At 37.3% G+C, this 27,994-nt stretch overlaps 1 protein-coding gene across 4 annotated transcripts in view; it reads left to right on the forward strand.

Annotated features, from left to right (window-relative positions):
* Window positions 1–5,412: 5,412 nt before the first annotated feature.
* Lrrcc1 (leucine rich repeat and coiled-coil centrosomal protein 1) overlaps window positions 5,413–27,994 on the forward strand; it is a 29,031-nt gene continuing 6,449 nt past the window's right edge. The window contains exons 1-13 of one of the 4 annotated variants that reach the window (XM_042667281.1): window positions 5,413–5,610; window positions 7,743–7,948; window positions 8,477–8,542; window positions 13,132–13,299; window positions 14,723–14,898; window positions 14,999–15,205; window positions 19,091–19,287; window positions 20,603–20,650; window positions 21,749–21,896; window positions 22,272–22,420; window positions 24,805–25,009; window positions 25,474–25,613; window positions 26,369–26,570. In XM_042667281.1, the coding sequence (XP_042523215.1) occupies window positions 5,522–5,610; window positions 7,743–7,948; window positions 8,477–8,542; window positions 13,132–13,299; window positions 14,723–14,898; window positions 14,999–15,205; window positions 19,091–19,287; window positions 20,603–20,650; window positions 21,749–21,896; window positions 22,272–22,420; window positions 24,805–25,009; window positions 25,474–25,613; window positions 26,369–26,570 (2,001 nt within the window). In that variant the 5' untranslated portion in view covers window positions 5,413–5,521. The remainder of the gene's footprint in view (window positions 5,611–7,742; window positions 7,949–8,476; window positions 8,543–13,131; window positions 13,300–14,722; window positions 14,899–14,998; window positions 15,206–19,090; window positions 19,288–20,602; window positions 20,651–21,748; window positions 21,897–22,271; window positions 22,421–24,804; window positions 25,010–25,473; window positions 25,614–26,368; window positions 26,571–27,994) is intronic. The other 3 variants (XM_042667282.1, XM_042667283.1, XM_042667284.1) reach the window with 3 other exon arrangements.

The following is a 27,994-nucleotide window of genomic DNA, read 5'->3' on the forward strand; positions in this document are numbered from 1 at the left end:
TTTATTGCTTTCCATTCTAGGGTATTTTGAAGCATTTTAGCTATATATGAATTTCCAACAAATACATTAATATACTTTAAGTGCATTTAAACAACTAATTCAAAGTGAAATTGCTTCATTTTTGCTGCAATCTTAAAAACCTAGCGTCCAATTTTGAAGTACCACTGTAAAGAGACAACTTTTACAGTGTCCTTTGAGTCGCTAAAAGAGATTGTAACAACAATGAGGAGATTCCAGTGGGGCCCTCATTGTCCTTGAACGTACATTAACAAAACACATCTGTTTGTCGTATACATACTACACAGATTAGGAATCTTCTACCTCTAAATTTTTATTCTAGCATGTGTCTTAGAGATAATTCCATGTTGATGTGCAATAACCTATGGTATTTTTACATGTTGCTTCTATTAGTTTATCTATTTTAATATTGCACTTAAATCTATTGTTATGGCCATGTGCCAGTGGCTCACATCTGTGATCCTATCTATACTCAGGAAGCTAAGATCTGAGGATCTTAGTTCGTAGACAGGCCAGGCAAGAAAGTCTATGAGACTATTACCTATGATTAAACTACCAGAAAACAGGAAGTGGAGCTATGGCTCAAAATGGTGGAATGCTAGCCTTGAGCAAAAAAGCTTAGGGACAGAGCCCAGAATAAATTCAAGCCCCAAGACTATCTTTTTTTCAATAGTATGCATTTGGAAATAACAGTACAGTACAAAAAAATCTTCTATTCGTATTTTTATTATGTTTGAGTGATATATGAGATAGGGCTTGGAGACAGTTTGCATAAAGTCAGGACTATTCCTGATCTGTTGTTGTCAGAGCAGAGGGAGGCAGGGGGCGGCTGGGAAACTGGGAGAAAAGAAAGGAAGATGTGAGATTGGTCAAAAAACAATGTACTTACTTTGGTGGGGGGGGAGGGGTGGGAGCGGGGAGGATTGGGTGGGTTGGGCCAGTAGTCACATCAAGAAATGCTCAACCTCCCTAGCCATAAAAGAAATGCAAATCAAAACAACATTGAGATACCACCTCACCCCAGTTAGAATGGCAAAAATCAAGAACTCTAACAACAACAGATGCTGGAGGGGATGTGGACAGAAGGGAACCTTACTGCATTGTTGGTGGGAGTGTAAAATTGTTCAACCGCTTTGGAAAGCAGTAGGGAAGTTCCTCAAAAGACTTCACATAGAGCTCCCCTATGACCCAGCAACCCTACTTTTGGGCATTTACCCAAATGATCACAAACAAGACCATACTAAAGTTACCAGCACAACTATGTTTATTGCAGCATTATTTACCATAGCTAAGATATGGAACCAACCCAGATGCCTCTCAGTAGATGAATGGATCAAGAAAATGTGGTATATATACACAATGGAATTCTATGCCTCCATCAGAAAAAATGACATTGCACCATTTGTTAGGAAATGGAAAGACTTGGAAAAAATTATATTAAGTGAAGTAAGCCAGGCCCAAAGAAACATAGGTCCCATGGTTTCCCTCATTTGCAATATCTAGTATATATATGAGTCAAGCAGAAAAGGTCAGATAATGTGATGTTAGGAAAATGAACCCTTAGATATGTATTTTAATGTTTTTTTCTTTCATGCATTTGTTTCTAACGCATTTATAAGATTATTTCTTTGTTGCTTTGTATGTCCCTCCCCCACAGTATAACCCCTGCTTCCACTATATTTGATGTCGGTATAACTTGTGGAGGAGATGGGGAAAAACAAGTCGTTTAAGGATACAGGTGGACCTGTTGCAACAATGAGAAGTACAAGCTGTCATGTCGAAAACGAGCTTTACAACGTTGGTGGGCGTGGGGGGGGGAGGATTGGGGGGGAGGCTGGGAAGGGATGTTAAGGGTAAACAAAGGAGGAGGCTGCAATGCTTAATAAGAAATGTATGCATTATCCTGCTCATGTAATTGTAACCCCTCTGTACAGTATGTTCACAAAATAAAATAAAATAAAATGAAAAAACAAAACAATATACTTACTTTGGTGGGGGGCGGGGAGGATGGGGGGGTGGGATGGGGGGGTGGAAAGGGATGGGAAGGGGAAACAAAGGAGGAGGCTACAATGCTTGGTAAGAAATGTACTCATTATCTTGCCCATGTAATTGTAACCCCTCTGTACAGTATTTTCACAATAAAAAATAAATAAAAATTTAAAAAAACAATGTACTTATTACCTGACTTATGTAACTGGGACCCCTCTGTACATCACCTTTACAATAATAATTTTAAAAAGAAGCAATGTTATGGTCTATTCTTGTATCTGACCTTATGTGCATATGTGAGAGGGATGTATCTTGTTCTATGTAGGAGTGAAATTTTCTGGTTTGAAAAATGAAAATCACCTTCTTATTTATTAGATTCTAGCCAATTTCTCTCCTTCCTATGACAAAACAGTAAGTTAAGATTTCTAACTACTCTCCATACCCTCCATTACATGCACATGCTCTTTAGTATTTGTCAGAGTAACCCAATATCAATTAACTATTTTTTTTTACTTATCATCTTTCTATTCATTTGTTTACTTCTCATCTTTCTGTTTGTTTGTTTAATCTTCAAATGATTGTGCACAGGGTTATAATTAACATAGTTTATGTGTCTAGTGCTTATTGAACAGTTACCTCTTCCAATCTTCTCCACGTGGCCTCTAGCATCTGTTCTTTATTTTCGACCATTATTATGTTTTCACTTATGAAGTACCTACACAATCATTTTCTTATTCATTTGTGATCACTGTATATAAATTCAGGTTATTATTATTTAACATTTAAAAACATATCTATTACCACTCAAATTATGCATTCTTTCATAGATTAAGGGTGTTTATTTTTGCTTGCTATGTTTTGTACAGAGAAATTACTCATTCACACTAGTGTCAACTTGTTGATTTTTAATACATTATTCAAGCTTTTTGTCTTACTTTAAAAATCCTCAAGTGCAGCACAGGTGGCTCATACCTGTAATCCTAGCTACTCAGAAGGCTGAGATCTGAGAATCACGGTTCAAAGCCAGCCTAGGCAGGAAAGTCCATGAGATTCTTTTTTTTTTTTTTTTGGGGGGGGGGGGTCCAGTCGTGGGGCCTCAACTCTGGGGCTGGCCCCTGTCCCTCAGCTCTTCAGCTCAAGGCTAGCGCTCTACCACTTGAGCCACAGCGCCACTTCCGGCTTTTTTCTTTTTGCTTATGTGGTGCTGAGGAATGGAACCCAGGGCCTGAGGCATGCAAGGCAAGTGCTCTATCACTGAGCCACCTTCCCAGCCCCTCCATGAGATTCTTATCTCCAATTAACCACCAGAAAACCAGAAGTGGCTCTGTGGCTCAAGTGGTAGAGTACTTGCCATGAGCTGAAGGGCTGAGGGATAGCACCCAGGCCCAGAGTTCAAGCCCCATGACCAACAAAAAAAACCAATCCTTTGTATCCCACAATATTTAAGATAACAATCCACTCGTTTTCTTTAATAGTTTTATAAGGCATTGGAGTATATGTGTGTGTGTGTATGTCTACATATATACATATATGTGTATACATATGTGTGTCTGTCAACCCATTATGCATTTATGTTAATATAAATGTCAAATGAACAGTAAATTGCTCCAAGTCCAGTTAGCAAACAATTTCTTCACTGATTATGTCCAAGAAGTTACAAAAGAATGAATTCATTCACACCTTTCAAACATTTAATCATTTATATCTTCAGTATTTATTCAGTGTTTTCCAAATGCAAGGTATTATTTTGGAAACTGGAAATACAGAAATACAAAATTTATACACAAAACTCCCTTCTGCTATGAACTATATATTGTAGTGAGAGAAGAAACTAAAAACACTTAAGTGAGCAAAATGCAACAAAATGAAATAAGAAAACTGCATTGTGGATGTCCAGCAATTCAATATTTATAAGTTAATGGTCATAAGTACATGAGAAGAAATAAAAGCAAGGAAAAGATATGAGGAAGTCAACAGGAAGTGGTAGGGGGGCTGTAGTTTTATTAAAGGATGAAAATCTTCCCTGAGATCTGGGGGGAAAGACTCAGACATAAAGGAGAGATTGGGATACATATCCTGGGAATATTTTTAGGATATAGGGAAATAAAATAAAGCAGACTGTGAATAACATAAATATGTATTACAAAGAAAATACTCAGAGAACCAAAGATTTTTAACATAGAGTACCAACCACAAAATTTAATTATTGCTAAACACTTTTAAGATTCTGGAAGGCATAGTAAACCCAATTCTTCCACATTCTATGTAAAAAATAATAATAACATAGGTGGCCTAATGTAGTACATAACAGATATTAATGAATACTTTTATACAAAAATCTTACTTGGTTCCTATTGAGGGATCACTGAAGGTTTTAATTCAGAATAGTGTTAGAATCACCTCGGAGATACCACTTCTCTGTTAGTTTTAATATTACTATGTCTCAGAAAACAACCTGGCCAGGCAGGTCCTTGGATAGGTATTTTGTTACTCACGTGTGTCATTCATTCCCAGAATTCCGCTTAACGTCGTTAGGCCCACAAGGTCAGGTGTTCTTATCTTGCAGCCCGGAACAGTGCCTAGATTCACTAACTAACACGTCTGCCTTTCCAGCACACTGACGCAGCAGTAACCAGATCAAAGCGCCCTGGATCCGCTCCTCCCTCCCTCCGGCTGCGACCGGGCTGCCCACCATTTGCCCCATCCGTTTCCAATGGTTTGGCCATTCTAGCAGTCTTTCAGAGGCAGTACGAGGCTTCGGGCCGCAGGTAGATCGGGCGTCTCTACCTTTGGCTCCCGGAGGACCCCTTGCAGTACTTTCCTAACAAACCTGTGCTGCTAGTGCTGAGCCCTCGCGTTACTCTTCCGGCCGCCACTTTCCCTCTTTCTGTACCAGCCTACTGGACGACTTTGTAAGGACCTGTCCCACCACTCACGTCGCGCTAAGTTACTGGTTTCGATGTCCCGAATCGTGGCTGCGCTTTCTCTCATTCCCCGTGGCACCACGGTGAATACGGACCCCAAGGTGTCTCCGGCCTGCTTAATGAATCAACGGGGTGTACACGGCCCGTGAGGGAACAATTTATGCGTATGTAAGACAATGTCAAGACATGTAAAGCCAAACCGCTGTGAGCCGCCTTCAGAAAGCAGTAGGCTACCACGGAAACCTCGTACAAAAGCAAATAGCAAAGTCCCATTCACTTCGGTCTCAAACATGCCCAGAGAACGGCTGCGATGTGTCGCAAGGCCCAAGACTAGCACTCCAGATGTCGTAAAAGGAAAAGAAACTCTTCTTGGGAGACCAGGCTCCAGGTTTTACGGCACCCGCAGGGCGGGAAAGAGCCGGACTGTCGGTTGGAGGGCTGTGGCCCCGCCCCGGTCGCCGCTGGCCACGCCTTCTCCGCAGGTGGCCACGCCCCCGCCGTCGGTCCCGCCGAGCTCTGAGGAGACGTGTTCCATTCAGTCTCAGCGCTGGACGCCAGTTAAGACCTCCCTGCTCCCCGTCGCCGGTACCATGCAGTCGGCGGTGGAGGCAGAAGTCGAAAATGAGGACGGCGACAGCAGCTGCGGGGATGTGTGCTTCATGGACAAAGGCCTGCAGAGGTACCGGAGGGCCCGCCGGCCGGGGGCGGCGGCCATGGCGGCCGGAGCGTGGTTCCCGCGGCGCGGCTGTTCACGGACGCCGCCGGGCGGCTTCGGGGCGCTCTGCGCGGACCGAGGGGCGGGAGATGCACCCCCTCTCCCTTCTGCCCCCGGCTGTTCACACCTCTGACCTCTCCCTTCTCCGGTCGGGGCCCCGTTGCTTTCCTTGGCGTCTCTCCGCGCCACGGAGCCGCCCCGGCCGCTGCCTGCCTGACTTTGCTTCCGCTTCCTTGGTCCCGTTTGAATTCTTTGCCCCGAATCACGACCGAACACATGGATGGTTTCTCTCGGAAACTCCCCAGGCGGCCCGCAGGCGTGCCGATCGCACGGGCTCGGAGGCTGAGCCGCTCACGGGCTCTGCCCGCCGTAGTAGTCTTCATTCTCTGGTTGGTCACACGAAGCTACAAGTAGTTTGCACGGTAGCCTGCCCTGCATTTGCTGTGTGTAGTGTTCCCCGATGCAAAATGCAGCAGGGGGACTGTGGTTTTCAAAGGAATATTTGCATTTATTGTGAACATACAATAATAGCTAGCATTTCCCAAATACCACGCATGTGTGTATGTGTATTGACAGACAGCGACTAATCCTCCAGCAGTTCTGTATAGTAGTCATTTTGCCCATAAATTATGAACGTGTGACGTACAGAATATAAACAAATCGAAAACAATTCTGACTTGATGCAGCTGATAAGCAATTAAATTCAGATTCAAACCCGTTTCTGATTTCACTGTGTGCTTTTTTTTTCTAGTGTCCCACATTATCTGCACAATGTCAGTTTCTAGTTACTTCAGTGTGTCAGAAAATAAATGGCTGTCTTAAATGCGTTTATAGCGTAAGGTCTGGCACGAAATACAAGTTCAGTAAGTGTCAGTAGCTAGGTAACTACCAAATGCTTCTAACTTACATTTAGATGTTGCTAGCTTTGTTTTCTTACCCTGAAGCATTAAGGTTCTTGGACAAAACAGTTGCTAATTTCTTCAGCTCTTGCCTGTAGTCATTGTATAAGTACCCATCCACTGATGGTGTAGTCCAATCTAATAAATCCCTCATAATTTTTTAAGAAGTTGCTAGCTTAAGACTTCCAAATGCTTTCCTACTGCTAGTTAGGCGTTATGGTAATTACAATATCCTAATACAGATGCCTATAATATTATGAGTCCCTGTACCTGACTGATTTCTTTTTCAGGAAGTGATATTTTGAGGACAGTTAAAGGCACAAATAGGAAGGGTTTCATTCTGGAATGAATGGGGCACATTTAGTATTTTCATGCTATTTACTTAATTTTAATTATTTTATCATGTTTTTAAGAGCTTTTTTTAACTTATTTTATACTATTTAGCATCGACTTATGTATCCTTTAATTTTGTGGAGCTACTAGCATCTATAGAAGTTCCAGTTTCTTACAGTAATTGAGAGACTGAAGAGTTGAGCTATAAAGGAGGGGAGGTACATTCTAACTTGCAATAGGGGAAGACAGACTTTTTTTTTGAAAAGTCAACCATATTCTTTATCATAGATAGTAAAAGCAATATCATAAAATTCTGGGTTTATGTCTTGTCCCTGCTAACATAACTACAAGAACATAGGCAATTTCCATAAACTTCAGGGTCCTAGTAATAAACCTGCTGCTTAAGAGTTGTGAAGATTTAATGAAGCAAGAAAATAACCTTATGATGGAGGCCAATTCCTGGGGAGAAAAAAAAAAAACCATGGGGAAAAAAAGAGATACAGATTTGAACTAGGGTATTAGGATTCTAGAGCCTTTATAATTCTTGACTATTCCATACTCTCTTCCTTCATTGTATGATGATGAAACAGTATTCGATATAATGTCATTTTATGGCACTAATTGAAATATCCAGGACCATTCACCTTCCTTCAGTAGTTTCTTATTTGTGTAAATGGTCTAGAATACTGATCTATGTGTTTAGAAGTACTGTGTTTTATGAAACATTTCAAGGCACAATTAGAAAGATTTTCATTCTAGGATATGTGGAGTACACACCTGTTTTTATGCTATTTCCTTAATTTTAATTATTTGATCATGCTTTTGAAATCTTTTACATGTTTTTATATTTTTTTTCTTTTGTAGCATATCAGAGTTATCTTTAGTATCAACCCTTCATGCCATCAATCTGCACTGCAATAACATCTCCAAAATAACAGCCATTGATCATATCTGGAATTTGAGACATTTAGATCTGTCATCTAATCAAATAAGTCAAATTGAAGGGCTAAACACACTGACAAAACTATGTACTTTAAACTTGTCCTGCAATTTGATTACAAGAATAGAAGGTTTGTAAGTGATTTTCATATAACACTTTGCATAAAGAATGTGGTTTCTTTTGTTCTCCAAAGAACTTGAAAACTAACCATAAAAATCATTATACAAAAGTGTTTTTACAGAGCCAGGTGCTGGTGGCTCATGCTTGTAATCCTATCTACTTAGGAGGCTGAGATCTTAGAATAGTGGTTCAAAGTCAGCCCAGCAGAAAAATCCAAGAGACACTTATCTCCAGTTAACTAGCAAAAAGCCTAAAGTGGAGTTATTGATTAAGTGATAGAGTACTAGTTTTGAGTAAACAAAGCTAAGCAAGGATACAAGACCCTGAGTTCAAGTCCTAGTACCAGCACACAAAAAAGTAAGTTTTCTTATAGAAAATGCCAAATTAAAAAAATTTAGTATTCAAATACCAGTAAAATTGATTTCATTGTTGCCAGAATAGATTTGCTCCCAAACAATCTGAAATATCATTATGCTCTATTAATTATTGAAATCCTATAAAGGCTATTTTACCTCATTTTGCTATGTTTTCTTTTTAGGACTTGAAGCACTAATTAATCTCACTAGATTGAATTTGTCTTATAACCGCATAAATGATCTTAGTGGTAAGTATTTTCACTTAACATTTTCTATAGTGTGAGTCATGTTGCTACAGGGTTTACAGTTTACATTTTAATAGGAAAGAAGAAAAAGTCATGCTAAGCACCACCCCATTCCCCAAGTAAGCAAAAGATTTGAATGGACACTTTACAAAGAAGATGTACCAAGGACAGATAAACACATGAAGAAAAAAGATAGCACTTTTACCCTAAGATATGTATTCAAATGTTTTTTTTCTTTCATGAGATTGTTTCTAACACATTTATAAGATTATTTCTTTGTTGTTTTGTATGTCCCTCTCCCACAGTATAACACCTGCTTTCACTGTATTTGAGGTCGGTATAATTTGTGGAGGGGAAGGGAAAACAAATCGTTTAAATAGGGATACAGGTGGACCCATTGCAACAATGAGATATACATGTTGTTTTGTCGAAAACAAACTTTACAACTTTGGTCGGGGGGAGGGCAGGATTGGGGGGGAGGAAGATGGGAAGGGATGGGAACGGGAAACAAAGGAGGAGGCTACAATGCTTGATAAGAAATGTACTCATTATCTTGCCCATGTAATTGTAATCCCTCTGTACAGTATTTTCACAATAAAAAAAAGATTAAAAATTTTTTAAAGAAAGATAGCACTTTTAATAATTTGGAAATGCAAAATGAAACCAGAATGAGATACCACTTCACAACTAGAATAAAGCTTTAAAAAGTGGCAAAATACTGATGAGATTATAGAGCAATTAAAACTTACTAGTAGTATTAAAGTTGTACACACTTTGGAAAACAGTGATAGTTTCTTATGATATTTAAATATACACTTACATATTTTTATACAGTCTCCCTTGAGTTGTTTAACCCCAAGAAATTAAAGGATGTTCCCACACAAAGACCTATATATACATATTCATATGATTATATAGTTCCTTGAGGGTTTGTGGAGGTAGGGGGATTGTTTTGTTTTGTTTGTCAGTCCTGAGCCTTGAACTCAGGGCCTAGGTACTGTTCCCTGTGATTTTGAGAGTTTTTTGAGGCTTAGCTCTTCTGACCTTTTGGTGATTAATTAGAGAGAAGAGTCTCATGGACTTTCCTGCTTAGTCTAGCATCAAACCTTGTTCCTCAGATCTCAGCCTCCTGTGTAGCTAGTATTAATGTATGAATAACCAGCACCTTGCTTATGGTTATTTTTCTTGTGCTGTCCCTGAGCTTCTTTGCTCAAAGCTAGCACTGTATCATTTGAGCCACAACTCCACATCCAGCTTTTTGCTGTTACTTAGAGATAAGAATTTCATGGACGTGGGCTGGGAAGATGGCTCAGTGGTAGAGCGCTTGCCTTGCATGCCTGAGGCCCTGGGTTCGATTCCTCAGCACCACATAAGCAAAATGAAAAAAGCCGGAAGTGGTGCTATGGCTCAAGTGGTAGAGCTCTAGCCTTGAGCTGAAGAGCTGAGGGACAGCGCCCAGGCCCAGAGTTTAGGCCCCACAACGGGACCCAAAAGAAAAGAATTTCATGGGCTTTCCTGCTCAGACTGGCTTCAAACCACAGTCTTGAGATCTCAGTCTCTGAATTGTTCTTAATAATCCTAGAGCTATGGTTTCCCTTCAAGGGCCCACAAGCTACGGGCTTGATTTCAGCTTTTACTGCTGTTGGGAGGTAGTAGAACCGTTAAAAATTTTGGCCTACTTAAAATTATTCCATTGAGAGCACGCCTTTGAAGATCTGAGGACGCTGGCCCCTAACTCTCTGCTTTCCAAACTCTCTCTCTCCTCTGTGCACCCGTCAGTGTAGACCCAAGATGGTGCCAAGTGACCATGGCTAAAAGCTCTCACTCCATAAACCACAATAAATCTTTCCTGTTTATATGTTGATTATATCAGATATTTTTGTCATAGTGACAGAAAGCCAACTAAAACAACTGGTATATGAATGAACAAATTGTGAAACATCCATATATTAGATACTTCTTGGAACTAAGAAGGAATGAGCGTTCAGCAGCATAGTCTCAAAAGAATTACATTGAGTAAAACTCAGTAACAAAAGATTACACTATGTAGTTCCATGTATATGGTATTATGACAGAGGCAAAACTATAGCAGAAATCAGATTATTGGTTGCTAGGGGCTTTACATGGGGAGAGAATTTCAGTTATATAAGAACACAGGGGAATTTTTCCAGTAATGGAAATGTTCTATATTTCAGTCCTGACTCTATACCTAAAAAAGAGTGAGTTTTAGTGACTAAATTTCAGATAGATACTCAGTTGTTAGCAACTTTCAGAAAAAAAAGGCAAGCTTAAAACAAAAATTTTTCTCAAGCATGGTAAGTACTAAGAACAATTCACAAATAAAACCATTAAATATTGCATTTTAAATTCTCAAGAAACAGTTCAGACAAAGAGGGAAATATTTTGAAAAAAAATGAAAGTTTTGCAGTCTTAGATATTAGGCTAGATATCAAAAGATCCAAAAATAGTCTGGGTTTTTAATATACTTTAGTTTCATAATTATATTGGACATTAGTTTAAAATGCAACAAGTTGGCATAGCAAAAAAAAAATTTCAGAGAGTGAGCAGATTAGAAAGAAAATAAAATGGACAACTCTTAAGTTCTCACAGGTGATTGTTAAGAAAGTTAAAATAGGGGCTGGGAAGGTGGCTCAGTGGTAGAGCGCTTGCCTTGCATGCATGAGGCCCTGGGTTCAATTCCTCAGCACCGCATAAGCAGGAAAAAAAAGCCATAAGTGGCGCTGTGGCTCAAGTGGTAGAGCACTTGCCTTGAGTTGAAGAGCTGAGGGACAGAATCCAGGCCCAGAGTTCAGGCCCCACAACCAGACCCCCCCCAAAAAAAAAAAGTCAAAATATTGTATACTAAGACATTTAAATGCAACACAGAATATAAATCTGCTAAGGCAAGGTCAAGCTTGCCATGTGATAAACAAGTGTTAAAATAGCAAATAAGTGACCACATTAAGAAAAGGTAGGAAAACATCAGCAGAGACCAGGTCAGTGCAGGTTTATAAGTAAGATAAGAAGTTTGTATTTTATTCTACCTACAAGTGGAAGTCATTGAAGGTATTATACCAAGGGATAATATATATTTTGTAAATAACAGTGACTACTTGGTAGGGAGTAGGTTTTAGGTGGACAGGAGAGGAAATGAAAAGAATGTAAATACAAGAGTTACAAGTTTTCTCTAGGTTAATAATAGTACTATTTATTAACAAAAGAAAGATTGAGAAAAGTAGGTTTAGAGATATCTGGTGAGAAATAAAGTTCCTGTCTTAAATTTGAGAGCTCCGTTAAACACGTATACATATAGTCTAGTTTTGTGGTGGGAGGTCCTGGTGAAATTTTACATTTTGCAGTAAAAGCACTGAATGGTATTTGTAGCCATGAAACGGGGAGATTGTGGAGAGTATTAAGATAGAATAGCAACTTAGGAAGACACTGTGAGGTGCTCTTAAAATTAAAGCACAAGAAGGATTACTAATAACATGAACCAAGGGCTCACAGAGTAAATGAGGAAAGGTGAGTATTGTGCAAATGTGTGAAAGAAAAATTAGACTTCATAGAGGTGGTCAGAGACTTCCGCAGATGAGACAAAAGGATGAGTAGAAGTGCCAAATAAATGCGGAAGTTGAGGAAAAAGGATATTCTACTTAAGTTGAAGAAAGTGAAAAAACCGGGCTGGGAAGGTGGCTCAGTGGTAGAGTGCTTGCCTTGCATGCCTGAGGCCCTGGGTTCCATTCCTCAGTACCACATAAACAGAAAAGGCCCCAATGGTGTTGTGGCTCAAGTGGTAGAGCACTAGTCCTGAGCTGAAGAGCTGAGGGATGGCGCCTAGGCCCAGAGTTCAGGCCGCATGACTGGACCAAAAAAGAAAGAAAGAAAAAGTGAAAAAACAAGGATAAAGTTGAGTACAGAGAGTGCTAAACTAAACAAAGTTATGAAATAATGCCCTCTGAAGAACAATAGAATGACAGCTCCAAATAGTCCTTCCAAAAGAAGGGAAAAAATTCACCCACTAACTTCTTTTGATAGAGGAGAGTCCCTGGGCAGCTAATTTCCTCACACTTTAGGCTTTACTTTTGCTCAAGAGCCTTCCTCCATTTTAAAGAAAGTTCTGAGTTAGGAAATGAGAGAAGCCATTAGTATTTACAGAGCACACTGGCAGTGTACCGAGCACTTCCCATAAAAGCTACTGCTTAAATTATCAGTGTCTGCTGCAACATGCTCTAGACAAACCCCTGTGACAAATATCCCCAGGGAGCTAAGGTGAGTGCTGTTTGCCTTCTTTACTCAAAACAACATAAGGAAGTGTTCCATAGTATTTACTTGTAACTTCTACTCAAAATTGATGTGTTAAAAAGAACCTAAAGCAATCTTTGTGTTTTTATATAAGGTCATGCATCATCTAGAGAGGTTGTGTTTTGTTTTGAACCAGAGCCCAGGATCCTAGGTATTAAGCCTCAAAGAGGTATTGAACCTTTGTTTCTTTAAAACAGCTTAACTTACTGATGACCTATTCGTTAGACTTGTGTCAGTTTATAGCTTTATCTTAGTGCTCCTTTGCCTCAAAAACCTTTTTTCTATTGCAGGGTTGATGCCCCTTCATGGACTAAAGTATAAACTTAGATATATTGATCTGCACAGTAATTTTATAGATAGCATTCATCACTTACTTCAGTGTATGGTAGGACTGCACTTCTTGACTAATCTTATTTTAGAGAAGGATGGAGAAAGTAATCCTGTCTGTCACACACCAGGTATGGACTAATATCACACTTCTATATCAGTTAAGAGTTAAGGTTCCGGGGCTGGGGGTTTAGCCCAGCGGAAGGGCGCCCAAGGCCGTGGGTTCGGCTCTCAGCCCTAGTTTAAAAAAAAAAAAAGAGTTAAGGTTCCTTCATTTGCTGAAATTGGGCCTTCTTTTATTTTTAATATTAAGCTTTGTGGTATTTCATTTTATAATTGTAAAAACAATTACAAGTTTAAGAAAAACTAAAGTTCTTTTATAAAAGAAGAACATAGAATAAACAGGTTACTAATTCTACTCAGTTGCATATTACATAAGTGAATAACTCAATGTTGTCATTACAGTGTATAATATTGTGTGCACATAAAAATGAGTAAGGAATTTTTTTTTATCTGCTGGCTAAGAGCAGAAAAGTATAGAAACAGCATTCAGATCTCAAGTTTAAGCCCCAGAACTGGTACAGGCTCATGCTTGTAATCCTAGCTACAAAGAAGGCTGAGATCTGAGGATCACGGTTCAAAGCCAACCCAGGCAGGAAAGTGCATGAGATTCTTATCACCATTAAACCACCGGAAAACCAGAAGTGGCACTGTGGCTCAAGTGGTAGAGTGTTATTTAGCCTTGAGCAAAAGAAAAAAGAAGCTCAAGGAAAGGCCCAGGCTCTGAGTTCAAGCCTCGGGATTGGCAAAAAAAAATAAAAAGAAAAAAGAAAAGAACTTCAACTTCCAATAGTTTGAATCTTTAGTTTGACTTCCTGTTTTAAGTTGGGTACTTCGCTCTACAACTTAAGGGAAACATTGCTAAAATTAATTTTCTCCTCTTGAAAGTTCTATATGGATTTGCTAGATTTCTTTTTCTTATTTTTGAAGTTTTCCAGTTACTTAACCACTTCATTAGCTTTGTAAGCGCTGTTTTATTTTAAAATTACTTGAGCAAAATTAAAATGTTTCTACTAATTTAATTATCAAGTCGGTCCTAATGTGTTGCATTTTTCATATTTAATTATCTTTAGGGAAAATAAGCAATATCAAATTGTATACAGATGCATGTATATTAATATTTTTATGTATAAGGCCAAGGAGATGTTTTATTAAGGATATGCTGTACTTCGATTTGTTACTATTTATGAAAAAAATAAATATATGTCATCCTTAGCTTCCTTTGCAGGATAAATTGCACCTGGGTCTCATGAATTTAAAGTAATTTTTCAGAAATGATTATCATGACTTATATCAAGAGGATTATACTGGGAGGGTGAAGGATACAATTTTGTTTCTTTTGTTTATTTTGTTATTACATGCTAGAAAAGCTTGAAAAGGTAGTGTTTATTACAAGCTTATTGCTTTCTGAAACTAATGTTACATTTAGCTGATGGATTATTTTAAAATAATATTTTAAAATGTTTAAATTATTTTGAATAATTTGTTTCCAAGGGTACAGAGAAATTATTCTTCAAACTTTGCCACAGCTCAGAATATTAGATTGCAAAAATATATTCGGTGAACCAATAAATTTGTCAGAAATGAATACATCACACCTGCAGTGCTTAGAAGGTCTTTTGGATAACTTAGTTTCTTCTGATTCTCCCCAAAATATAAGTGAAGATGAGGTGTAGTATTGTTTTTTTTCCCCTAATATACCTTCAAATTTTAATGAATTAGTAAGTTTAAATTTATAAGGATTCTGATTTGCTTTTTTGTCATACATAGATCATTGATAGCATACCAGTTGTATCATCACCCCCTACTGTGTTACCTCCCTTGGAGCAGTTTGGAAGTACACCACCAGATACAGTTGTGACATCATTTTTATCTGTGTGTCCATCTGAGCCAGAGAAAATTAACCAGGAAAATGATTTTCAGAATGAGATGAAACTTCAGAAATTAGATGACCAAATTTTACAGCTTCTCAATGAGGTAACTTTTTCTAAAGCCCCCTCGAATGCTTACTAAAGAAAAAGTAATTAAGAAAATATAAAATAAAAATGTATAAATGCCAGATGCTAGTGGCTCACGTCTGTAATCCTAGCTACTCAGGAGGCTGAGATCTGAGGATCACAGTTCAAAGCCAGTCCAAGAAGGAAAGTCCGTGAGACTCTTATCTCCAATCTCTGTGGCTCAAGCGGTAGAGCACTTGGCTTGAGCTAAAGAGCGCAGGAACAGTGCCCAAGCCCAGAGATCAAGCCCCATGACCTACAAAAAAAAATTGTACAAGCTGACCAACCAGAAACAATCTATATTGGATGTATTAACATGTGCATTTGTATTTTCTTTTAGAGAAATAGTATTGATTATAGTAATTTTGGTAGAAAATGGTAATATACATTCTATTTTTCTTATTTGTACACTTTCATATATAATTCCTTTGCCTTGTTCTGTAGTACTTCACATTGCTTCACTATGTATTTCAACTTTAAGTAAGTTGAGGACTCTTTGAACTGAGTATTTGATAATAAAAAATATGCAAATACAAAAGACTGTTATTTCCAATTAAGTAGCAAAAAGCCAGAACTAGCAGTAGTGGCTCAAGTGTTAAAGGGCCAGCCATTAGCAAAAAGCACAGGCCCTAAGTTCAATTTCAAGTGCTGACATAGATGGATAGATGATAGATAGATAGGTAGGTAGATAGATAGATAGATAGATAGATAGATAGATAGATAGATAGATCTTCTAGAATTCACAACTGAATGGCTAATTCACTTACATGGTTCCTGCTTCAATTTCAGTTTTCAGCATACTGTCACCTAAACTATACTTTTCTGAATTGTTAAGTCATTTTATATCATTGCTTCTAATTTTTTTAGGGTGTTTTTGGTTTTGCTTTGTTGTTGTTTGGGGTTTTTTGCTGGTCCTGGGGCTTGAACTCTAGGCCTAGGCACTGTTCCTGAGCTTCTTTGTGCTCAAAGCTAGCACTCTACCACTTGAGCCACAGTGCCACTTTCGGCTTTTTCTGAGTAGTTTTTTGGAGATAAGAGTCTCATGGACTTTCCTGCCTAGGCTGGCTTTGAACCATGATCCTCAGATCTCAGCCTCAAGAGTAGCTAGAATTACAGGCGTGAGCCACCCACACCTGGCTAAGGGTTGTTTTTTTTTAAAATCTATAAATGAATGGAATGAATTGTAATTCATGGAATGTCTAGGTCTTTAGCCCTTGTTATTAACATTCTTACACTAATGCAGAATGATTGTTTTTTGGGGGGGGGGTTGGGGGGGTGGTCCAGTCATGGGGCCTGAACTCTGAGCCTGGGCGCTGTCCCTCAGCTCTTCAGCTCAAGGCTAGCACTCTACCACTTGAGCCATAGCGCCACTTCCGGCTTTTTTTCTTTTTGCTTATGTGGTGCTGAGGAATCGAACCCAGGGCTTCATGCATGCAAGGCAAGTGCTCTACTACTGAGCCACCTTCCCAGCCCCATGTAGAATGATTGCTTACCTGCCTTGGGCACTACATTTCATTGAATACAGTGGGTTGGGTATAGTACAGATCATAGTATGGACCATTAAATCAATATCTATGTAACTTAAAAATTTGTGACTTTTGGTTTTGCTTTTTGGTTTGGGACCATTTTTGAGACAGAGTCTCAAGTTGTAGCCTAGGCTGGCCTTAAAACTCATGAACCTCCTCTTGCCTCAGCCTGCCAAGTGCTATAACTGAATTTCAATTCTTTATAAAAATGGACAAGAGGAAGGATTAGAAAATGCTTTTGGTTATGATACATGCAGATTTTCAATAATCCTAAATGATATCTTTTATGTCATATAGGTAGATAGGGATAAAACCAGAACTGGATTGTTGTCCTGTGAATTCTTCAACATCCTTGATACAATATTTTTAGACTTCTCCATTTCTTCCAGCTTTTTTATCTTACCTAATGACACACCTACCAATGTTAGATTTAAGCTTAATAACTTAAATCTGAAGTATTGAGTATTATTGTACCATGTGTAAGAAAGAAAACTAGGGACTTAAAATTGTTGTGTAAGGATATTTTATTAATAAGATAAAATTGTGCTTCAGATCCAAATCTGATAATCTGGTTGTATATTCTCCTGCCCTCCCTCCTTCTCCCCTGCCTCTTTCTCCTTTTTTTTGCCAGTTCTGTGGCTTCAACTCTGGGCCTGAGCACTCTCTTTGAGTTTCTTTTGCTGAAGGCTAGCACTTTACCATTTTAGCCACAGTGCCACTTCTGGATTTTTGGCTTTTTTTTAGTAGTTTATTGGAGATAAGAGTCTCACATCATTTCCTGCCCAGGCTGGCTTGAACCTAGGTCCTCAGATCTCAACCTCTTGAGTAGCTAGAGTTATAGGTGTGAGCCACCAGTACCTGGTGTAGTTGTATTCTTTTTACTGTGTCAATGATGATAGTTTAAAAGTAAAATCATTATTACTGTGCTGTACTAAAGGACTTAATCAGTGAGCATTAAAAATCATAATTCTAAGAAATGTACTCATTATCTTGCCCATGTAATTGTAACTCCTCTGTACGGTATTCTCACAATTAAAAAAAATAAAATTTAAGAAAAATCATAATTCTCCCATTGATTCGTGGAATTATTCTGAAAACCTATAATATTTTTTATATTTAGTCAACTTTTAGTTAAATGGGGTTTTTATTTGTTTGCTTATGTTGTTCCTAGGGCTTAAACTATGGCACCCAGGCACTGTCTCTGAGTTTTTGTGCTTAAGGATAGCACTCCTAACATTTGAGCCACAGCTCTACTTCTGACTTTTTTGGTGGTTAATTGGAAATAAGTGTCTCTCATAGCCTTTCCTGCCTGGGATGGCGTCTAACCTCTATCCTCAGATATCAGACCTAATAAAAAGAGAGAGAGAATACAGAGGTAAATAAAAGCTGTTAAGTATAAAGAGCTTTTGAAAATAAAATAATCTGTGGTTTAAAAAAAAACTCAGAAAAGTGATTTGGAAGCAGCAGGGAGGAGTATTCAAGCTTAGTATCTGCCGCTTTGCTCCATTGGCTAGCACTCTACAATCTGAGCCATGCCTCATCCCCTCTATTCTCATCCACTAAAAACTTCTTCACATTTATCTCATCTTTTTATATTGCTTCATTCTGATGTCAATTATTTTTTCTTCAGACATTGTATATTTTAATTATATAAAACTGCAAAAAATGTTGCTGATTTAATTTCATTGAACATGTGATTACTATTTTAAAGTTTGGGTCATCTTAGGTTTGTTCTCCAGTGATTCTGTTTTCTCTTGACAGTAGGTTATTATGATGAATAATTTTGGACTACATCCTAGTCATTCGTGAATGTTTTGTTATGGAGATTCTATTACCATCGTGTTGACATTTTTGTTTTTAGCATTAAGTTGATTTTACTTAAACTATCATTTTTCCTCATAGGCAGCAGTTCATACTTAATTTCCTTTATACTTCATAGGGCTACTTGTAGTCTGCCCCTATGGCCCTCTGGTTTTTCAGGTCCAAAAGTCTGTTTTGAGCTTGACACCAGTGGCTGACCCCTGTAATCCTAGCTACTTAGGAGGCTGAGATCTGAGGATCATGGTTTGAAGCCAGCCCAAGCAGAAAACTACGAGGTTTTTATCTCTACTAAACTACCAAAAAAGCCACAAATGGAGCTGTGGCTCAAGTGGTAGAGCACTCACCTTGAGCTGAAGAGCTGAGGGACAGGGCCCAAGCCCAGAGTTCAAGTAAAACATATCTAGTTTGTTAACCCTTAATCTTGTATAATATCTTAAAAGTTACAGAAATTTTAAATTTTGACTTTTATACCAAATTGAGCTTTTAACAAATCTTGTTGTTCTCTTTTTTTATTCTAGACCTCTAACTGTTTAATAGATGGTGTTCCTGAGAAAGATCTAGAACCAAAAAGAGACATAGATATAACTTCTGAAAGTGATTATGGACACAGAAAAGAATGTAGTAAAAAAGTTGCTAGAAGACCAAAAAATCCATACTATGGAAGAACTATTCAAACTATTAAGCATCACAATAAAAACAATGGCACTTTTATAAGGTACTGATTTAATTTCCAAATAAGGTATACAACCAGAAGTCAGTATGGCTGGGTTCTTCCTTGAAGCTGTCTCATGGTGATAAATGTATCAGTTTACTGACATCAGAGATAAGTCTTTTTTATCTTTATTCTCTCAGATTTTATTTTTATTCTCTCAGATCTGATGACTATAGTCCATCCCCATATCTTCAGGTTCTGTGTACACGGAGTCATTCAACCTTTGGTGGAAAAAAAAATGTTAAGTTACATTATTGCTCCTATGGCTGCTCCATGCTGAATATGAGAGGATTTTTTCTTATAACTATTCTCTAAATAATATATCACAACTATCTCATAACATTTATTATACCAGGTATTATAAGTAATATAGAAATGATTTACAGTATACTTCATTATATTATATGCAAATATTACATCTTATAAGTATCATATTTTTTTCCAGTTAAAATTATCAGCTTTATTTATTCTATTTGTATTTAAGTAGTTGTACAAAGGAATGCCATGCAACAACTCAGCTTATAAATACAACACATCTTTATTAATGTCACTCCTCTAGTCCATCCCAATCCAACCCCTTCCCTTAATTTTCTTAGTGTCTTAGGATATTCATTGAATATTAGGACTGCATTTCCCTCCCCCACTTCTCTTCATTCTCTACCCCATCCCCTATGACCTCCCCTATACACACATCTTAAGTATTCGTTTCAAAGTATTCATTTTATTGGACTGCATTCGTTTATTTAAGGAATTACATGATTTGGATTCTCCCCTGCATATACCATACTTCCATAAATATATTTGTGTACACTTGCATATAACCCTGTATGTATTTACTTATAGTTTTGTAAGTTAGATCTAGCTTACAACATTTTGTATGACTTGTTTGCAGATTTTGCTAAGAGGGATCTTAGAACAAATCCCTACAGAAACTAACAGCTGAACATTGATATAAGTGATCACTTTTTCTGTAACATTCTATAACTTGAGAAAGTAAGGTTAAAATCACTGCATTCATTTACAGTGGAAATAAGATTCATAGACTTGGGATTGTGATGGACTTGATTGATATGACTAAGCTTTTTTCTCTGTATACAGATCTAGATGGGAAGCTAAACCTTTAGATAGTACCTACTAAGCTTAGGATCAGGGTGAATAATATTATCATGTTTGATGCCATCAGGATAAGGTAGTTTCATGTCTAATTGTGATCATTGTGTCATTTTGTTCAGAAAACCTTGTACTCTGGGATGGGTACAATAAACTTATATTTAAATAGTTTTATAAAGGGTTTTTAATTCAACGTGTCAGTTTATAGGTACAGTGTATCTTGGTCAGTGTTCCTCCTTCCATCATTCTCCCTAAGGTAAAATAAACATTTTACGTGTGTTTGTTTCTTTGGTGTTTTGGGGTGTGAGGCCTGGACTTGAGCTCAGAGCCTGGGCACTGTCTATGGGGTTTTTTTTTGGTTTGGGGAGTTTTTTGTTGTTGTTGTTGTTGTTTTGGTTTTGGCATTTGTGTTTGTGGTTTTTTTGCTTCAAAGATAGCATTCTACTACTTATACCACAGCTCTACTTCCTGTTTTTTGCTGATTAGATGGAAATAATTGTCTCTGTCCAGGGCTGGCTTTGGACCACAACCCTCAGATATCTGTCTCCTGAGTGGCTAGGATTACAGGCATGAGCAACCAGGCACTCAGCATGTCAGTTTCTTTTCTTTAATTTACTCTTTTTTTGTATGGGTATATAGTTCATACCTATATTCTTAGTATGCTGGAAGTGGAAATGGGGAGGATCACTGTTTGAGGTTTTCTATCACTGAGAGAAAAGTTCTTGGGACCTCCATCTTAACCACACACAGTGAGTGGTATGTGCCAATCATCTTAATTTTGCAAGAAGCCTGAATAGGACAATCATAGCCATAAATCCTATTAAAAACATATAGCAAACAGGGCTTAGGATGTAATTCATATGGTAGAGCATCTGCCTAACAGCAAGGCTGTGAGTTCAAACTCCAGTATCATAAAGAGAAAAAAATTATCTTATTAATATTTTAACTTTCTATAACTAATTACACTCATCTACAAGCACAGTCATTCAGTCAGACTAGTGATATTGCATGTTTACTCTGTTGTAATATGTGTTACCTGTACACTTTTAACTTACCATTTTATTATGATCCCAAATTCTGTCAATACTTTTTAAATTATTCTGTTGTATTTAAGGATTTTCTATCTGAATGTGTCAGACACCTAACACTGAGATCAGTACCTTTTTTAAAACCTTGAGGCTATTATTTACAAGTCACTAAAGTATTTCCATTATAAAATTTATGAAAAAAGTTTTTCATGTTGCTATTGTTTTGTTTCATTTAATATTTAAGGTACTTGCATATACGAATGAATAAATTTAAAAAGAACAGTATAAGCAATGTATTTCAGTTTCTTATGTTTTATTCTCTGCAGTGGTAATCGTAAAATGAAACAACCTTACCTTAAAGATTTATATGTAAGATCATCTTTAGCAAAGTGTAATGGATTACAAGAATTAGAAGAACAGAAGACTGACATGACTAAAGCACAAAAGAATTTCTCAGAAGACAACACTTACCGGGTATGAATTAGGATTAATAAAAACTGAATGAATGATTATAATTATAGGTTCATCATATCAGAAAACAATAATACATCGTTGCTACTTGATTCCTCCCTTTATTTTCAACTCTAGAGACTTTAATGCTGAGAAAAAGTAACTATCATTAAACCAATAATAATTATAGCATTATTATTATAGCATTTATTGAATAGTTATGTGCCAAACACTGTGTTCTGCACTATCCTGTTTGTTTTACTTTCATCAATATAATTCTCACCATGGTTCTTTGAAATAGATGCTATTACAGGTATACAATTTAAAAAAATAAACTGAGACCATGAGAAGCTAGGTAATTTTTCCAAATTTAGGTATAACTCTGTTTTTTGCTTTCAGTCCCTTATTGAACAACTAGACGAAGAGAGAGAGATGAGATGGAAAGCTGAGAAAGCTGAAAAGCAGCTTATGGAGTATATTGATGAGCTACATAAACAAGCAAATGCAAAAACAGATGTTCATAGCCTGGCTCTACTTACCACAGATAGGTAAAGGAAAAGTATATAAACCTAACTGTGTCTCATAGCACAAACAATACAGACCTGCAACTGGAATATCTTAATTTAAACCAGCTATTATGTCATTTTTTTTTGTTTATGGTTTCCTTTGATGTAAAGATTTAGTGCTTTTAAGTGTCTTATTTCATTCTCTGAAAATGCTAGTTTTCTAAATTATAATAACCTTTTTCTTCTATTTTCTATAATTATTTTAAAGTTATGCCTTGGCTCTAATGGTTGTAAGATTTTTTTCCTAGAGCTCCTATTGATTTTTGTCTCAACTTAGCCTTCCGTGAATACTAGGTTACTAGACTAAATATTTGCAACAAATCAAGTTTAGAGGTTGTTTTTGGTTCTATTTCATGTCTGTAAGTAGATAATTCCCTTAAAAGATCTTATTTGAATAGTAAGTTGATGTGCACAGTTCAGTCCAATTTTCAGTTTAAACATTTTACCAGTAAACTTGTTTGATACCAATGTGCTATTTTTTTCCTTCCAGCCTGATTGTCTTAGATGTTATGTCTGTTGTATAAAGAAAACTACTATACCTAACAAGTATTCTGTAAGAACTTCAGCATAATTCTTCAAGCTATGACATATTGTGCTACGAACACACACTCACCCTCCTACCTTTTTTTGTGTTTTGAGAATTGCTGTCTCTGAATTGATACTAGGCAAGGATGAGAGAAGAGGATCAATAAATTAATGGTACTCTGACTATCTAAAGACAATTGCACTCTTCTTGCTGACAGTCAACATTACATAATGACAAGTTTGTAGAAACCCTGTGACTGAGTCATGGAGATAATGGAAGGGAAATCATTCATATTTTCATACTTCTTTTTTTTTAATGAACAAAGCTGGTTCTTGGAGTTTTTATTTCAATTGTTTATCTTAAAATTGAAATTACTATTTAGATATTATGTTGTCATTTGGTAAGAGAAAGACAAGCTTTTTTGTTTGAATCTCAGAGCTATTAGAATGTGAACCTAGAGATGTTTATGGCCTTATCCCAGTACCCCATTGCCAATCATAGTCTATAAGGAATCCAGCAGATAGCTGGATATAAAAAGTATTCTAACAGAATTCATATTCTTGATTTCATTAGTCCCTCAGAATAATGCCACCCAGTGTTTCTCTTAAGTCTGGTTATATAAGTTAATAAATGATCCCTTTTCTAAACATTAGTTAATCATTTTCAACTTTAATCAATAGGTTCTATTATAAATCTAGGATCAATACGTAGTGTCTGAGTGATACAAAGTTGACTTGCAAGTAATCATACAATATTTTTTCACATGGCTATGTGTCCATATGTGTTGTGTTCTCTTTACCGGATTCTGAGTTTCTTAAAGGCAGAACTATCTTACTCATCTGTGTACATGCCACCAGGCACCACTGGCTCACACTGTAATCCTAGTTATCTCCAGTGAACTACCCAAGAGACAGAAGTGGAGCTGTGGCTCAAGTGGTAGAGTGTTAAAGTCGAGCAAAAATTAAGCTCAGGGACAGTGTCCAGACCCTATGTTCAATCCCTACAACCAGCACACACACACACACACACACACAGAATACAGAAAAAAAGGCATACAGAAAAATTTTTTAAAAACTTACATATGCTGGGCACTGGTGGCTCACACCTATAATCCTACCTAGTACTCAGGAGGCTGAGAACTAATCTTCGAGGTTCAAAGCCAGTCCAACCAGGAAGTCTGTGAGACTTTTATCTCCAATAAACCACTCAGAAAAAGCTGGTATTGGTGTTATGGCTCTCATGAAGTAGAGACTTGAGAAAAAGAACCTCAAAGACAATGCCCAGGCAGAGTTCAAGCCCCAGGACAGGCACACACACATAAAACCTTACATACCAGTACCAAAAACACACTAGGTATTTTTTAAAGTTTATATAAGACAGTGTTTCACTAATTTATGTTTAGTGTTTTTTCCTTTGGGCACATTCAATTCAGAGATGGGAGAAAGGCATGTATTGCTTATTAACAATTTTTTATTTTTTTGTCACTCATGGGGCTTATACCTCGGGGCTTAGGTGCTGTCCCTGAGCTCTTTGTTCAAAGGTAAGCTCCACCACTTTGTGCCACAGCGCCACTTCTGGTTTTCTGGTGGTTAATTGGAGGTAAAAGGCTCACATGCTTTCCTGCTCAGGCTGGCTTCAAAGTTCACTTCTCAGATATCAACCTCCTGAGTAGCTAGGATTACAGGCATGAGCTACGGGTGCCCACCTTATTAGCCATTTTTTACTGTAGCGTTTGAAACCTATCTCAGATCTTTCTCCCGTAAACGTAAATATTGGCAATAACTTCTATCATTTTGTTATGCATACTATACTTAACTGCCATCTATAATTTCTGCTTTAGACTAAAGGACATTATTTTGAGAGAGAGACATTCCAAGTCACAACTTGAAATTATGGTACACAAACTTCAAAATGAAATTAAAAAACTAACTATTGAATTAATGAAAGCAAGAGATCAACAGGAGGATCACCTTAGACACTTAAGAACTCTGGAAAGAGCATTAGAAAAAATGGAAAGGCAAAAAGGTCAGCAGCAGGCCGCACAGGTATTTCTCTATTTTTTTGTATCTATGATATGGAGTAACAAATTTCTAACTGAAACAAAGCATACATATAAGTAAGCCTAAATGACATTAGGCTACATACAAAACTTAATTACATAGTAATCATGTAGTTTATTGAATGTCAAAACACTAAACAAAATGATAAAAACATTGCAGTTGGTTAGTTTTTGTTTTACCAGAGCTAAATTTGGAGTGTTTGGGTGCTTGAAAGAATTTCATTTTCATGCTTACTGTTGGATATTCTCATCAGACTGTTGCTAAGATGAGCATTATTTAATGCTGGTATATAGGGGCTTTTAAGGCCAAGATTGTGTGATCACAGCATTAACTCAATAATACTTGAAAATCACCTTAATCCATAGGTCTTGTCATTTAAATAACATTTATGGAAACTAGCATCAAAACAGATTATTATCTAAGTACTATAATTTTATATATTTACTCAGATGAGACTTATCAAAGAGGTAGAACTCAAAGCTTCAGCTGCTGATAGAGAAATAAACTTACTCCGAACTTCCCTTCACCAAGAAAAAGAACAAGTACAACAACTGCATCAACTTCTGGCATTAAAACAACAGGAACATATGTAAGTGAAAAATGTATCAGAGACCTATTGCTATTTAGAAAAAGAAAGATCTAGGTTTTACTCCTCCCTAATATGTAAAGACTCTTACTGTTCTGAAGTCTCACATAATGACCGCATAGTAATACCAAATGTGTGCATTAGAAATAACCTTATAGTAAAAACTCGTGGCTAGAAAATGAGGTGACGTTTTTTGTCACTGTTTGAGATGTATAATTGAGACATTACAATGAAGTTTATTTTTTAGTCTAAGCACAAACACTGATCACTATGTATAGAGAAAGGTACTTTAATGGACACCCAAGTAACTGTTAGTTAATTTAGTTGATATCCTTTTTTTTTTCAGTCATGGAGGCTGAACTCTGGGCTTGGGTGCTGTCCCTCGGCTCTTCAGCTAAGGCTACCACTTGAACCACAGCACCACTTCTGGCTTTTTTCTGCTTATGTGGTGCTGAGGAATCGAACTGAGAGCCTCATGCATATGAGGCAATCACTCTACCACTTACCCAACTTCCCAGCCCTGATATTCATTCTTTTAGGGCAAGGTTCAATAGATATTTTCTGTAAAAGGCCACATTTAAAAAACAAAAACTTTACAAAAACTCAGCTTTTTTCTTATGTATCTATACCCAATTTCTGCATTTTAAAGAGTTGACCTTTAATATTGAAGAATATAAATTATTAAGAAAATTTTTTAAAACTTTAAGTTTATTTTACACCAACAATATCCTTTGATTTGTATTTGTTTTACATTCCAGGAAGGAACTTGAAACAAGGGACTTTTTGAATGATACAGAATTCCAGGATGCCTTAGCTAACGAACTATCCAAACAAGAAAGAAAGCATGAGGAAGAAATAAAAGACTACCAAGAAAAAATTGATATATTAAATCAGCAATACCTGGATTTAGAAAATGAATTTCGTATTGCTTTAACTGTTGAAGCCCGAAGATTTAGAGACGTAAGAATTAGCATCTTTATTAGAAACAATTAGTAAAAATACATAATTTGATAAGGAGACTATAAGACTAAATTTCAGAAACATAACACTATGTTAGCTATGTGACTTTAAAAAATGACAAAATCCTAGAGCCTTAGTTTCCTCACATATATATAGCAGGTATTCATTGCTATTGCAAAAACCAGTTATGATTATAAATGAAGTATAATGAAATAAGACCTGGGAAACCTGAATTCTCTTCCATTTCTGTTGGGTTTTTTTGTTTGTTTGTTTGTTTGTTTTTGACAGTTGTGGGGCCTGAACTCTGGGCACTGTCCCTCAGCTCTTCAGCTAAAGGCTAGTGCTCTACCACTGAGCCACAGCACCACTTCCGGCTTTTTTCTGCTTACGTGATGCTGAGGAATTGAACCCAGGGCCTCATGCTTGCTAGGCAAGCACTCTACCACTGAGCCAACTTGCTAGCCCTCTCTTCTATTTCTGTATAGCAGGAGTTGGCAAAACTGAAACCCCTAAGGCTGAATATGGCCCAGTGCCTATTTCTTGGATAGTTTTATTGTAAAGGAGCCTTATTTGTTTACATATTATCTGTGGCTGATTTGTAGCACAAAAGCTGCATAGAGATTTATAGTAGAGACCATAATGTCTGGCTTCCAAAAAAAGGCAGGCAATCCCTGCTGTAGAAGAATAGTCTTGTTCCTAATGTCCATCATACCAACTGTAAACTAGATCCCATTTCTCTTGCCTACAAAAGAATAGGGCTTCAGGAAATCTTCCCTCTTACCCTTGTACTCTTCTCATATCAGCAGTTTTTCCTTTCTATTGAACCATTCCCTGCTATTTAAGTAGATGCTTTGATTTTTCTCATCTTGAGAACACTGTCTTGATTCTATTGACTACCACCTTGTTTCTCTGTTTTCATTTGGAATAAAACTTCTCAAAGGCATAGATTTGCTTTCCCTAATTTAGTTCCTTCTTTAACATGCTCTGATTAGGCTTCTTCTACTAGTATTGCTGTGGGTGAGAAGACAGTAACATCCACAGTGTTTAAAATTATCAATGTATTACTCACCTGATTAGACCTAGGAGCAGCCCTTGGACAGTGTCTCCCTCCCTTCCCTCCAGACACTTCTCTTGATTACCTGCTTACCATCTCTTGGTGTTCTCAGCTTTCTGTTATTTTACTTCTTTGCAGTCTCTAGTCATTTTCTCTCATTTTCTCCAAACTTTTATTATTGCAATGCCCAAGTTCAATTTTTTCTTCTGTAGACACAATCAATCTCTTGTTAAATTGTTGATTATATCTACAGCTTGGACCTTTCACCTAAATTGTAAACTTATTTTCTTAACTCCTTTCACCTGAATTACTTTTTTTTGCCGGTCCTTGAGCCTCTATGTGCTAAGACTAGCACTCTACCACTTGAGCC

This window comes from Dipodomys spectabilis, unplaced genomic scaffold (genome assembly GCF_019054845.1).
Source record: "Dipodomys spectabilis isolate Male_0828 unplaced genomic scaffold, ASM1905484v1 ptg000387l, whole genome shotgun sequence".
Taxonomy (NCBI): Eukaryota; Metazoa; Chordata; class Mammalia; order Rodentia; family Heteromyidae; genus Dipodomys; species Dipodomys spectabilis.